Source organism: Sciurus carolinensis, chromosome 15 (assembly GCF_902686445.1).
Source record: "Sciurus carolinensis chromosome 15, mSciCar1.2, whole genome shotgun sequence".
Lineage (NCBI taxonomy): Eukaryota > Metazoa > Chordata > Mammalia > Rodentia > Sciuridae > Sciurus > Sciurus carolinensis.
This window is the reverse complement of record NC_062227.1, coordinates 56,554,772-56,568,173: the sequence shown is the minus strand read 5'-3', so window position 1 is coordinate 56,568,173 and position 13,402 is coordinate 56,554,772. Positions and strand designations below refer to the sequence as shown.

Here is a 13,402-nt window from a genome sequence, read left to right as displayed (position 1 = left end):
CAGGACCAGTCTTCAGCCACCAGTCAGAGCAGGCCTGGTCATCCATGATGGTTTACAGATGAAGTAACTCAGTGTCAAAGAGGTGACATTATTTGTCCAAGTTGGCTTAGTATTGGGGCCAACTCTAAAATTCAGACATCCTAAATTTCCCTCCATTCTGCCATTCTTATTCTAGATGGCAGGTGTACATATCAGTCATAAAAGTTTATGCTTCTTTATGACATTGATTTAAATTTCAAATAATTGGTAACTGTGACAGCTGACTTAGAGAGCATTAAGTGTCAACTTCCTGCCTCTTGCCACCTCCAGTCTGTCTCACCTGGGGAATTAGAGCAGGGCAGAACGCAAAGCATCATATCTGGCACAGCTTCAGCTTTCAGACTACAAATGGCACAGGGCAGGGTAACTCCCAAGGCCCTTCCAGGGTCCTGAGTAGATAGCTGGAATTATACCACCTGGACCCCATATTTGCAGCACACAAATCAAGCATGCCTCCAGCTTCCTCACCTGGCTGCTTCTGGCCACCATTTCTGAGAGTCCAGGTGTGCTCCTCTGTGGACCTGAGTGACCAGGACTCCAGCAGTCATGAAGGGCCAGGGCTCCAGCAGCAGCCTCTTCATCTACTCTGGTGTCCTAGCCCCAGCCGTTATCATCCCTCTGCCACCTGGCAACATAATTTTCCTTTAAGCTGTTTGCCATGTTGTTGCTTGTTCATAATGTTATAAAATATGAAAATGTTCTCTTCATAAAAAATTAGAGAAAAAATTCAAATTGCATAGGTTGGTACCTATGTAGTTGAGTGTCTAATGTCCCCGAAACCAATTCAAGTCTCCAGCTTGGATATAGTGGCCCATTTGTTTAAACTGCTCACCCACTGAGTAATGAACAGCACTGATGGGTTATTGTCTAAGAAAGGGTAAAAGCAGACTCCGGAATGGCAAAGAACAGACTTGTAAATGAAAGATTCAACCTTTCAGTTTATAAATATCAGTACTTTCACATTCATTAGCTTTCTGTGAGTATTTTCCTTGGGGGCAAGCAGGCTGAAATTGGATCATGTTTGATTCACAGTCACATCACCTGTTTATTATCCTGTCTCTGCACTGGTTTTGGAAAGAGAGAATTTGAAGTATTATTTTTCTTTTCTGTCACAATATTGATAATAAAAATGCACTCTCTTTTGCTGACTCTTTAGTTGCTCTGGGCAGTGCCAGAATAAGGAAGGACCCTGAGCACATTTTGTGGCTCTTGAATCTGAGTTATCTGAATGGTTCTGCCTCTATTTCAGGGAGGTAGAAGGGAAGGGTAACAGTTGAAGAGACAGGCATGACTTAAGAAATACCCAAGTCCCCTTCTACCCTCTCCCTCCATCCCCATTACTCACTTGCCCAAGCCAGGCACACAGTGTTCCTGTGGCCTTACCAGCCCAAAGTCATCTCCACTGGCAGCAGGCCCTGCTGTTACATTGTAGTCAGCCTCCCTGAGTACTGTTCATTCATTTTCTATGAGCCCTCCCAGGACGTTTCTTGGAACCCTGGAGAGAGACCTTTATCTGCCCAGCCTTGCCAGTCTCCAGCTCAGCATGGTCTTTGCCTTTCCATTCTTTCTGAGAGAGACCTTTGTCCAATAAAGGGAATTCAGATTATTTACCCAAAGCACTCTGCCCCACTGTGGCTAATGTTCTGCCTGTTCAGCCCCTGCACTTGGAGAAGCTTGCAGCATGGCGTGAAGCTGTGCAGGGGCTGGGCCATAGCAGGATCCCGTGGAGGATCTTCAGGACTTCAAAGCAAAAAGGAGTCTTACTACTCTGTGTTATAACTCCTAGCACATCATATTCAGATTCTAATTCCCATTAACATGATCATCTCTGAAGATACAACGGTGACATAAAAATAATTATTTGCTCAATTATTTGCAAACTAGTGTAACTAGGAAACTCCTAGCAAAATTTGAACCAACTAGATTGTCCTGCATTGATTTTGTCCACCTTTTCCCATGTATTCTTGGTGTTCACCTTAACTGTGTTCTAGATCCTAGGCATATGTTTCTCCATCTTTCTGTGTCATGGGGCCTGCCTAGCCCAAGGTCCAAGAGGCTGATTTCTAGATTTCCTGATTCTCTTTGTTAGTCCTCATGGCTATGAAAAAGTACACAGATGGCATTATGTACTTTCTGATTCGTCAGTGACACATTTTGGGATAACTGTGGAGCCAGGACTGTCATACTGGGCAGGAAAGCCACAGTACTAGCTCAGTCAGTCTTGGAGCATGCTTGAATCCCTGGGAAATACGGCCATGAGAAGTATAGATTGAGCTTCCTCCTCTTCACTCTAAAATATTCATCAGAATTGTGCCAGTGTTGGCCTAGTATCCTTTAGGCCCGGGTTTGATCCCCAGCATACAAAAAAACAACAAAATAAAGAGTTATGGGGTTTAAGTCTGATTTTCTCCACATAGATGGGAGAAAGCATCACTGGCTTAGCAACCACAGGATTTCCACACACCACCAAGAGTAGGTTGTTCTTTCCATAAGCAGAAAGAAAAAAATCCTCTTCTGTCAAGGATGCGTAGTAATATTGAAGCCTGGTTTCTGCTTCTTGCTTCTAGTAGTGGGTGGTGCCCATTGGAGACTTGAAAACTCAAGTGTGTTTACAGTGTAAATCCTAGGATGCTCCCAGAAGAGAGCTCCTGAAAATTAATTTCTTATCTCCATATTTGTCTTGGTTGGAATTCTTTTTGACATCCTGTGGCAAAGGCTATGTCCCCACCTGATAAAATCACCCAGACTCCCCTTTACGTAGTGACACACCATCTGGGCAGGTCACTGGCAGACTTCTGCCCTTGTTCCCTCATCTTCTGTATGTCCTTTCACATGTAACTCCCAGCAAAAGTGTCTCAGATATGGCAAACAACAACTTGTCTAAACAAGATTCCGAATCTTCTTCCAACTTCTCATCTCCTACCACTCTGGTTCACAGATTAGTCTGGAAAAAAATTTACCAAAAAGAAAGATTATCACAGATTTAGTAGTTAGGGTTTAACTCTCATTTTGAGGTCATAAGCTTTCCTTTTTTTTTTTTTTCAACCTTACTACAGCCTTGACAAGAGTCAAAGGTATAGGAGTCATAACCATGGAACTTCTCAGCTTATGTTTTATGCATCAGTCTAGCCCATTACTACCTATAACTCATGCACTTTGTTAAGGAGTTCATTTCCTTTTCATAATTTGTGTGTGTGTATGTGTGAGAAATATGACAGGTGACCCTTTGTCAACATTATCCATTATCCGTGAGCTGAATTTTCCTAGGTGAAACTTTCACAGTGGTAGTATATTGGGCAATTTGAGAAATAAATTAATCTGTTAGACTATTGTCCCCCAAATTCTAAATAGCACAGCTCACTTATTTCTTAAAGGACCATGGACTAAATATTGCCTAAATAACTATAATGTATAGTTAATAAATATTGATCCCAAATAACTTTGGGCAGTTATTCCATTAATTTCACTTAATATACGGGACCAAATTTTCCCAACATTTTATTTTATATGTAATTCTAAATTTGTCCACAGATAATTTTTACCCATTTATTTGTTTGTTGTTTGCTAATTCATTTGCTCAGCAAATATCTGTTAAGCCTTTGGCGATATTCTAAGCACTAGGGCAGCCCTGGTTGTCGGGGGCAGGGGAATCCCTGCCCTCATGGAGCTTATATTCTAGTTAGAATTTCATATCATAGAAACACATTGGTTTCCTGAGAGCTTGCTCTTGGATGGCATCTGGGTCTTTGTGACAGTGAACCTACAACAGAAGGACAAATAGTTTCAGACATTCCTAGCTCTCCTCTGGGCCACCTTTCAGCACAATAAGTTCTACGGTAACCTCTGCACTTTTGTACCCCTCCTACCTCGGGATCAAAACATCTGCCCTCCAGCCTCCTGTGTTGGAGTTGGCCCAGGGATAGTTGTCTTGACAAGGAGTTACACATGGAAGCTAGTGACTTTTTAATTATAAATATCCTCAACCTGCTCTCTACTCTGCTCAGCAAATGAGCACACTTTTCACCCAATCCTTGAGGCCACCTCCCTGCACCCCATTTTCCAACCTCCAGCTGCCCCCTGCACCTTGCTACCAGCTAGTCCATGGAGAGCCATCATGCTCACAAGGGTCCCTGCACCATTAGGTCCCCTCCCAGACCTGTCCTTCCTTCTGCTCCAGGCTGCTCTTCAGGTGAAGAGAAAGACAATAAAAACTAGAGACAGAAAAGCTCTCCTTCCCCGGGCTCCACACCTGGCAAGGAAGGTCCACAGGGGCATATGCCAGGCTTCAGGCTCTCATGGGCTTCAAATTCTGGTTGGTGAAATGATGGCAAGCATGGAGAGTTTGTCACCTGGGAGGACTTCAACCTTATTCTGTATCTTTCCCACTTTTGGGGGGAGTCTTTTTGTCCCCAATACGGAAGTCATTAGTATCACTCGTAGACACTCAGAAGTGGAGAAATCGCTTCCTGAGCTCCAGGTGGCCTGGGCTTTCAGGGTGGTGTCTTCCAGCTTCATGATCATCCCTCCTGAGGCAACACACTTCCAGAGAGCCCCCACGGGCCCTGTGCATGGCCAGTGACTGCATTCCTGAAATGCAAAGTGTCCTGTCTTCTGAGTGCCCACATTATGGGCTTACTTACTTTTATCTTTGTCTTTCTTAATGTGTAACTTCCAGAAAGTGACCCTTCATGATTTTCTATATTTTGAATTTAGTTCTGGATCCTCTTTAAAGAATTCATAGCCAGGCATGGTGGTATGCACCTGTACTCCTAGTTGCTCAGGAAGTGAGGCAGGACTGTTCAAGGTCAGCATGGGCAAAGCAAGACCCCATCAAAAAAAAATAAACAGGGCTGGGGATATATAGCTCAGGTGGTAGAGTTCTTGCCTCACAAGCATAAGGCCCTGGGTTCAATTCCCAGCACTGCAAAAAAATAAAATAAAATAAACAAATTCACATAAAGTAGAATACTCCATATTCAATGCTATTACTCATAGACCAGCCCACTTTTCTTTTTGCCAGTGCTTATAGTGTTTGATACATTGTAACTTGTCCCTTACACATGGCAGAGCCTTTTCTGTAGTCTTGCTCAGCCAGTAATTCAACTGAGTTTATACCATAGATGTTTCCCGATCTTTTGCTATCCAAACCTACCTAAACCCTGCTGGCCCCAGGGTTAGCCAGAGCTACCTGGGAGCGGGCCCCTGGGGCGCCCCTTTTCCCCATCTTGAAGCACCCTCCCCGCTTAATCCTTTTCCTCTTCCTAAATCCCACACCATTGAAGTAGAGCGTCATTCCTCTCCTTCCTCTGCAGCCCCAACACAGCACCTCCGTGTCATGATGCTGACCAACCTTTAGTTGAAGGGTGGACCAAAGTCACGTGCAGTAGTCTGTGGAGAGGATTAACAGGACTGCCCACCACAGACCCTGCACATGCTGTTGAGGTGGCTCAGCCCATCCAGTGGGGCAACCCGCTGCCGGCAGCTCCCCGGCAGCCTCACTGCCAGCGGTCACCCATCTATTCGTCTGTTCAGAGGCTTAATACAGGCTTAAGTTTTTAATGTGCTGTGTAGCCGTTTGATTTTAAATTGTATTAAACTTCCCTGGAGCCATGCCAGGTGCTCGCTGGAGTTTCTGATGCTATCTGTATAACCTTTACGTGGAAGCTGGAAATCTCCATTGAACTTTTGTGGTAATAAAATTATGACAGTTGTGCCCTACCTCTCAGCACTGAACTTCCTGTGGGTTTTCATCAGGTCACATAACTGACAGCAGAGTCAGGCTGTACGGCTCTTGGTCTGTTTGTTATATCCAGGTCTCCGCCACTGAATCAGACCTCTGCTTTGTCTGAGCTGGGCGTCCGGATGTCCCACTGTGGTAGGTTGAGTTGCTGGAACTGATAAAAATGTTCCGGCCACACTGAGAGTCTAGCATTACCTCTGGCTCCAAAAATCAAAACAACAGGATTGTTGTAAGTAGCTTTGGATCAACACCAAACTCCGAGCTTCAGAGACGGGTTTTCTCTCCTTGTTGGGCTGAGTCAGGGGACAAGGACCTCAGAAAGGAGTGGACGCCAAGGACTTTCCTAGGTTATCCTAGACTGAGATTACCAGCACCCTGCCCTTTGCTGGCCAGTTCCTAACTAGCAAACCAAGGCCTCTCCTTTCCTAGCACCTACCCTGCCTTCCAGAGCCCCGATGGTCCTCAGGACACGGCACTCTACAGCCCTGGAGCCCATACGGGTCCTGAGAAACCAAGGAGGAGAAAGTGGGAGAGAAGCACTGGATACATATCAGAGCAGGGAAGGCCTCAAAATCCCCATGTGGCCCTCACGCACTGTTAAGCGGCATTTGCTGGTGGTGTCAGGGACAAAGGCACTCCGGAGTGAGGAAGCTGGACTTCCCTCAGCCCCACAGGATGGCATTATTGTTCTCCACAGGCTTGCAAAGGAACATAAAGGAAAGGGTGACTTTTTCTGGGTTGTTGATTTGACTTTCAGACATGACATTTCTTGGACTGGGTCCCAAGAAATGTGTCCCCAGTGTCCTTAGTGCTAAATAAAACCTTTTGTCTTTCTTTTCCTTGGCTCTTCAGACTTCTGAGACATCTCAGAGGAGCTCATGGTTGAAGGATGTCTGTTTCAGTCTCCCTGCAGCTGGAGAGACTGACAGATTGATTTGGGAAGGGGTTCAATTAAATGTGACTCTTGCCCAGCCCCTCAGCAGCCTCATCACACTCATCAGGTTGGCGAATGGCATTGTGAAAACTCCTGTGATTTATGCTGACTTTTCACCCTTGCAGAGTGCTCCCAGGACACTGGTCTTATAAACAATTCATTTCAGTAGAGGAAGCTCCTTACCTTGTGCTTTCAAGTGTTAGCCTAATGTAGCCAGTTTGGAGAACAGCCCTTGGTTTTTTGTTTTTTGGTTTTTTTGTGCATGATGATTCCCTTTGCTGAACTGTTCAAGTGCAGGTAAAGTTTCAAGCAAACAACCCAAGAAATACTAGGTCAGAGCTCAGCGTTTACTCTGGGACATAGAGAGCTGGTGCTGTGGACTCGGGGACGTGCGCATGAGCTGTCTAGGTGTTCAGGTGATTTTCTGCCGGTAGTGATATTGCTCTGTCGGCCTGCTCTTTTGGTTCCCCGATTTTCCCCAGTGGCACACATGTGGGAAATAGTAATTTGGGAACATATCAGTGGAAAGCATCAGACCTTAACTAGCCAACACAATATTGACATATGTCAATAATATGCCAGATGCTCCAAAGGCCCCATCTCTGGGGGCTGAACCTTGGAACCCAGCCCGCTTACCTGTAAGCTTTCAGACCAGAGAGCTCCTCAACAGCAACTTCGTGCTGTTATAAGCAGTTGAGAGACTTGGCCTTTCAAACCATCTCTTGTCTATACCCAGGACAGTGCAGGAACACAGTCCCTGCTGTGGAGACTGGCTGAGCAGAATCAGCACCACTGGGCCTCAGGGCTACTTGACCTCAGCTGAGCCCAAACCCTGTCCATTCAGGCTTTTCTCTGGACCAGCCCAGCAGAGCCCAGAGACAGACAGGGGATACAAATGTTTAGACCTTACTGGGGTCACCTCATAAAGCCACACCCAGTCATAACTAGAAGAAGCTCAGAGGTCCTTCACTTTCACAAGGTAAGAAAATCACATTCTAGCAAAAAGCTGTGACTTGCCCCAAACTGCCTAGCATAGCAGTAGCTGTCAGGACAGAGCCCAGGCCTCCTGAGCCTGGGGCTCCAGCAGAGCAGTCCCTTCTGTTCACAATGTCGACACTCAGCACAAAGGTTAAGTGACTTAACATTGAAGCTCCTTGTCATTTGTTGGGAAACTTGGAAACCTGTACATGTTCTAAACAAGTGTGCACTGGGCAGTTCCTCAGCCTATTTATTGATTGGGTTATTTGTTTTTTTGGGTTGTTTTTGAGTTTTTTTATATATCCTAGAGATTAATGCTATTTCTGAGGTGCATGTAGTAAAGATTTTCTCCCAGTCTGTAGGCTCGCTCTTCACATTAATTGTTTCTTTTGCTAAAAAAGCAGCTTTTTAGTTTGAGTCTATCCCATTTATTGATTCTTGATTTAACTTCTTGTTCTTTAGGACTCTTGTTAAGGAAGTCAGATCCTAGGCTGACATAGTGAAGATTTGGGCCTACTTTTTCTTCTATTAGGTGCAGGGTCTCTATTCTAGTGCCTAAGTCTTTGATCCACAGTGAGTTGAGTTTCATGCAGAGTGAGAGATAAGGGTTTAATTTCATTTTGTTACATGTGGCTTTCCAGTTTTCCTAGCACCATTTGTTGGATAAGCTATCTTTTCTCCAGTGAGTATTTTTGGCACCTTTGTCTAGGATGTGATATCTGTATTTATGTGGTTTTGTCTTCTATTCTATTCCATTGGTCTATGTGTCTGTTTTGGTGCCAATACCATGTTGTTTTTATTACTATAGCTCTGTAGTGTAGTTTGGGGTCTGGTATTATGATGCCTCCTGCTTCACTTTTCTTGCTAAGGATTGTTTTGGCTCTTCTGGGTCTCCTATTTTTCCAATGAATTTCATGTCTGCTTTTTCTAGTTCTATGAAGACTGACATTGGTATTTTAGTAGGAATTGCATTAAAATTTGTATGACACTTTTGGTAGTATGGCCATTTTGACAATATTAATTCTGCCTATCCAGGAACATGGGAAGTCTTTCCATCTTCTGAGGTCTTCTTCAATTTCTTTTTTTTTTTTAGTGTTCTGTAGTTTTTATTGTAGAGGTCTTTCACCTCTTTTATCAGATTGACTCCCAAGTGTTTTATTTTATAACCCAATCAATAAATGGGCTAAGGAACTGAACAGACACTTCACAGAAGAATATATACAATTGATCAACAAATCTATGAAAAAATGTTCAACATCCTAGCAATTAGAGAAATGCAAATCAAAACTATTCTAAGATTTTCTCTCATTCTAATCAGATGGCAATTATCAAGAATATGAGTGACAATAAATGTTGGCGAGGATATGGGGAAAAAGGCACACTCATACATTGCTGGTAGGAATGAAAATTGGTGCAACCATTATAGAAAGCAGTATGGAGATTCCTCAGAAAACTTGGAATGGAACCACCATTTGACCCAGTTATCCCACTCCTTGATTTATACCCCAAGGACTTAAAAATCAACATACTACAGTAACACAGCCACATCAATGTTTATAGCAGCTCAATTCACAATAGCTAAACTATGGAACCAACCTAGATGCCCTTCAACAGATGAATGGATAAAGAAAATGTGATATATACATATATATATGATATAATATTACTCAGCTTTAAAGAAGAATGAAATTCTGGCATTTGCTGGTAAATGGATGGAGTTAGAGAATATCGTGCTAAGTGAAATAAGCCAAACCTAGAATCCAAAGGCTGGATGTTTTCTCTTAAATGCAGAAGCTAATTCACAATAAGGGTAGGGTGGATAGGGAAGAATAAAGTTACTTTATATTACTAGGTAGAGGTGAGTGAAGGGAGGGAAGGGGTAATAGGGGAGGGAATGACAGTAGAGTGAAACAGACATTATTACCTCATGTACATGTAAGACTGCATGACAAATGTGATCCTGCAATATGTATAATCAGAAAAATGAGAGATTGCACTATATGTATTTTCTATCAAAAAGTATAAAGTGCATTCTACTGTCATGTATATCTAATTAGAACAAATAAAATTTTAAAATTAAAAAATAAAAAAGAGTGCACTGGGCCCCTAGTGACTAGGAGGCTGCAGAGGGAAGGTGTGACTTTCCTTCACGTCTGCCTCCAGCAGGTCTGGCCGTGGCCTCTGGCACGTTGCTTACCCTGCTTGAGCCTCACATTTCTTATCTCCTCAGTAGGGTTAATCATACCTATCACCAGATTGTTGTGCAAATGTGAGGTCATTCATTCAGTTCAACGAACATTTCGTGTCATTAATATGGCAGATGCTCACATGGCTGCCATCTTCCTAGAGCCTGTATTCTAATAGGGGACACATGGTACACAAGTAAACAAATTCATAAACGAAATCAGCTCCCTGTGGTACAAGACTGAGGAGGCCAGGCCCAGAGCACCTGCAGTGCTGTGCAGAGCCAGACCCAGGGGAGGGGTGAGCTTGGGCTCCCCTCTGCAAAGCCAAGGCTATGGAGAAAGCTGCCCACTCCGTCCTGTAGCCGGCACCGGCCTCTTTAGTTCAAGGCTCAGGTCTTGTGAGGGGAGGGTCCTCATCTCCAGAATGACTCGACCCTAAAGATGAGGTCTCAGGAAGGACCCGCCCTCAGCCTTGTACACCAGAGGACGCCTGCCGAAGCCCTTTCTGACCCCAACAGGAGCTGTCGCTTAGCTGAGATGGGTCTCATCTTAGTCATATGCCCCGTTTGGGTCCCTCCTCAGCAAACTGGTGGCCACACTGGCATTAACTGACCAGAACTCATGTGAGTTCACTACGGCCACAGGTGATTTACATTTCCTGGGGAGCCCCTGGACAACCAAAGTGTCCCAAAAGCTGGGGACCGACCAAGGGAGGGGACTCCCGGTACACGACACCACTCAAACTCCTGCTGCTTTTGCTTGTGTGTAGAACCAGGAGGTGATAAAATCATCTTGTTTTTGTTCCAGAAATTTCCAGAATTGAAATTCAAATATGTGGAAGAGGAACAGCCGGAGGAGTTTTTCATCCCCTACGTCTGGTCTCTGGTCTACAACTCAGCAGTAGGCCTGTACTGGAACCCACAGGACGTCCAGCTGTTCACAATGGATTCTGACTGAGGCAGGAGGCACCTCCCACCACCCCCCAGCCAAACAGCCCTGCTAGTTACTTTATTTCTGGGGAACAGAAGCAGACAGAGTGCCCAGTGTGTCTTCCATCGGAGAGGATCACACAAACGTGTTTCCCTCACACGCTTAGATTTGGAGAATTGGTGCCAGTTGGCAGTAGATCACTCAGCGTAGATTGTAGCGCAAGGGGTTGGGGGTACACAACAATAATAAACATGGAAACCTGCTAGTCAACATGCAGTTTTATTTCTAAACCAAAAATCTAGAGCTTCCCAGGATCCTGATGCCCTAGACACATAACAAACACAGCAGTGCACCCCTTTTTTTTTTTTTCACACATTTGTTTTGGCCACGTGTGCACACATACGTGTGTGTGTGTGTGTGTGTGTGTGTGTGTGTGTGTGTGTGTGTCAGCGGTCCATGGTTTCTTAAACACGGTGCCGGGGCAATACAGTACTAACCTTTCAAGGCTCTTTGTCTTTCCTTCAAAGAAGGAAAAAGGTTCCTTTGGGGAGAGTTGGCCTCCGAACTACAGCTGGAATTCAACTCGAGTGGAGCTCAAGTTAAGCACTGTATTCAGCACTGGGAAAGAAAAGCTTAATTTTGAAAGCAGTTGTTTTCCTTCAACCAGGCTAGTCAAGGCGAAAGGAGACTCATTTATCAATGCTGTACACCAAGCGGAATGAAAAACATGATTTTCTCTTTGTTTCTGATACTTTAAAAATGCTTTGGGGCTATGAAAACTGTGGGTTTGGTCCCTGAGCTGGAGTAAGGGGCTTCTCTGAGGAACATGCTGCAGGCTGTGTGGAGCAGAATAGTAGTGTGAGGACCATAGGACTGTCCTTTCAAGTCACATACTATGTCCCTGGCTGGTCCCTGCCCAGTGTAGATGAGGAACCCAGTTTTTCCTCCTCCACAAGGATGCAAAAAAGTGTCCCCAGGTTTCCTGCAGAGGAAGCACATAATCCCAATGAGGCTGGGCGGCTGCTTCAACCAGCAGTCACCCCTTCAATTCTTCAGGACCAGCCCTCTGCCTGTCCCCCCACACCAGGACTGGGAGTCTGGTCATTTTGGCCTGTCACATCCTCAGTCACCACACCTGCTGTAAAGGTTAAAAACCATGCCAGCACTTCAGTGCACAGCTATGTGGTTTCCACCTGTGAGAAGCCCAGGCTGAGCCGCCCTCATGGGCCACTGACCTAGGTCAGCATTTCCTTACCCTCATCTGGACAGGATGAAGCAGAAGCCCCTGAGGCCAGAAGACTAAGGGCAGGGGTTAACTGTGCCTGGACAGGTGGGTACAGGAAGCAAATGCATCCAGTGACCGTCCCGTGGCCCTCCCAGAGGTCCTTCCGGAGACTCGGCACTTCACATGACTGGGCCACCTGCCCATCAATGCTTGTACTTTCAGGCCCCTCTGTCCCAGGAATGGCCACGGACTCCATCCTGTGGTTCACGCGGGATCTCTGGCTAGTGCTGTGGCTCACACCTTCTCCATCCAGCTCTGGGGGACAGGTGATCTGAAGGTGGAAATGATTTAATTGTAACTTCAAGTAGCAATTACGCCTATTTCCTATGTGGGAAATGATTTACAGCTTTAATTTGTTTCCAGAGCATTTCTAATTTGTTTCCTTTTTCCTTTGAACAAACAATAGCAAAAAAAATAAAAAAGAATTTAAGTGTCATGTGAAGCATCTTGATCTCTGTTAAGACCACAGGATTGCCAGGCAAGGTGGCACACACCTGTAATCCCAGCAACTCTAGAGGCTGAGGCAGGAGGATCTTGAGTTCAAAGCCAGCCTCAGCAATGGCAGGGTGCTGAGCAACTCAGTGAGAATAAAATAGAAAAACAGGCTGGGGATGTGGCTAAGTGGTTGAGTGCCTCTGAGTTCAATCCCTGGTGCCAAAAAAAAAAAAAAAAAAAAAAGCCACAGGATTTTCCTCTTAGTCCAAGGGCTGGGTAGTTCCAAGGAACAACCATGACACAGGACTGACACAGGACTTTCAGTTCATGTGGTGGGAACAGGGGGAGAATATGGTCCCCAAAGGCCCTGGCCTCAGACATACCTCCCTCTCCTCCTCGACAACCTGCCACACAGCACAAGTGTGAGCCTAAGAGCTCCCCTGGGACAGCAGCCTCCAAAGGGGTCTCAGTACAGCCTCCTCCACCTGGGCTGCCAGCACCGAAGCCTCTACCTGCATCACTGCCTCAGCTCTGCAAAACCACCCGGAGTTTTTTCCTTATTTTTGTGAAATATTTTTCAGATGGCAATAAATTTAAGTGATAACGCTTGAATTATGCTTGAATTAATTTTTTTTTCGGTGCTGGGGATTGAACCTGGGGCCTTGCATGTGCTGGGCACATGCTCTGCCACTGAGCCACATCCCCAGCCCTGCTCGAATTCATTTTGAGTATTAATTTGTTTAGAAATCTTTTTGTTTTACCCAAAGTAAAAGTGTGTAAAATGAAGCAACACAGGATCATCTTGTGGTCAGATGGAAGTTAACTTGTGATTTTACCCGAGGCATGAAACCATTATTGCAGCTTGTCCTTGTATG

The 13,402-nt window shown here is 45.0% G+C and overlaps 1 protein-coding gene across 3 annotated transcripts in view; it reads left to right on the top strand.

Annotated features, from left to right (window-relative positions):
* The window catches only part of Dym (dymeclin), a 369,953-nt gene extending 356,814 nt beyond the window's left edge, over positions 1-13,139 (top strand). For all 3 annotated transcript variants that reach the window (XM_047527019.1, XM_047527018.1, XM_047527017.1), the window contains one exon: positions 10,685-13,139. In XM_047527019.1, coding sequence (XP_047382975.1) covers positions 10,685-10,834 — 150 coding nt within the window. In that variant the 3' untranslated portion in view covers positions 10,835-13,139. The remainder of the gene's footprint in view (positions 1-10,684) is intronic.
* The last annotated feature ends 263 nt before the right edge of the window (positions 13,140-13,402 follow it).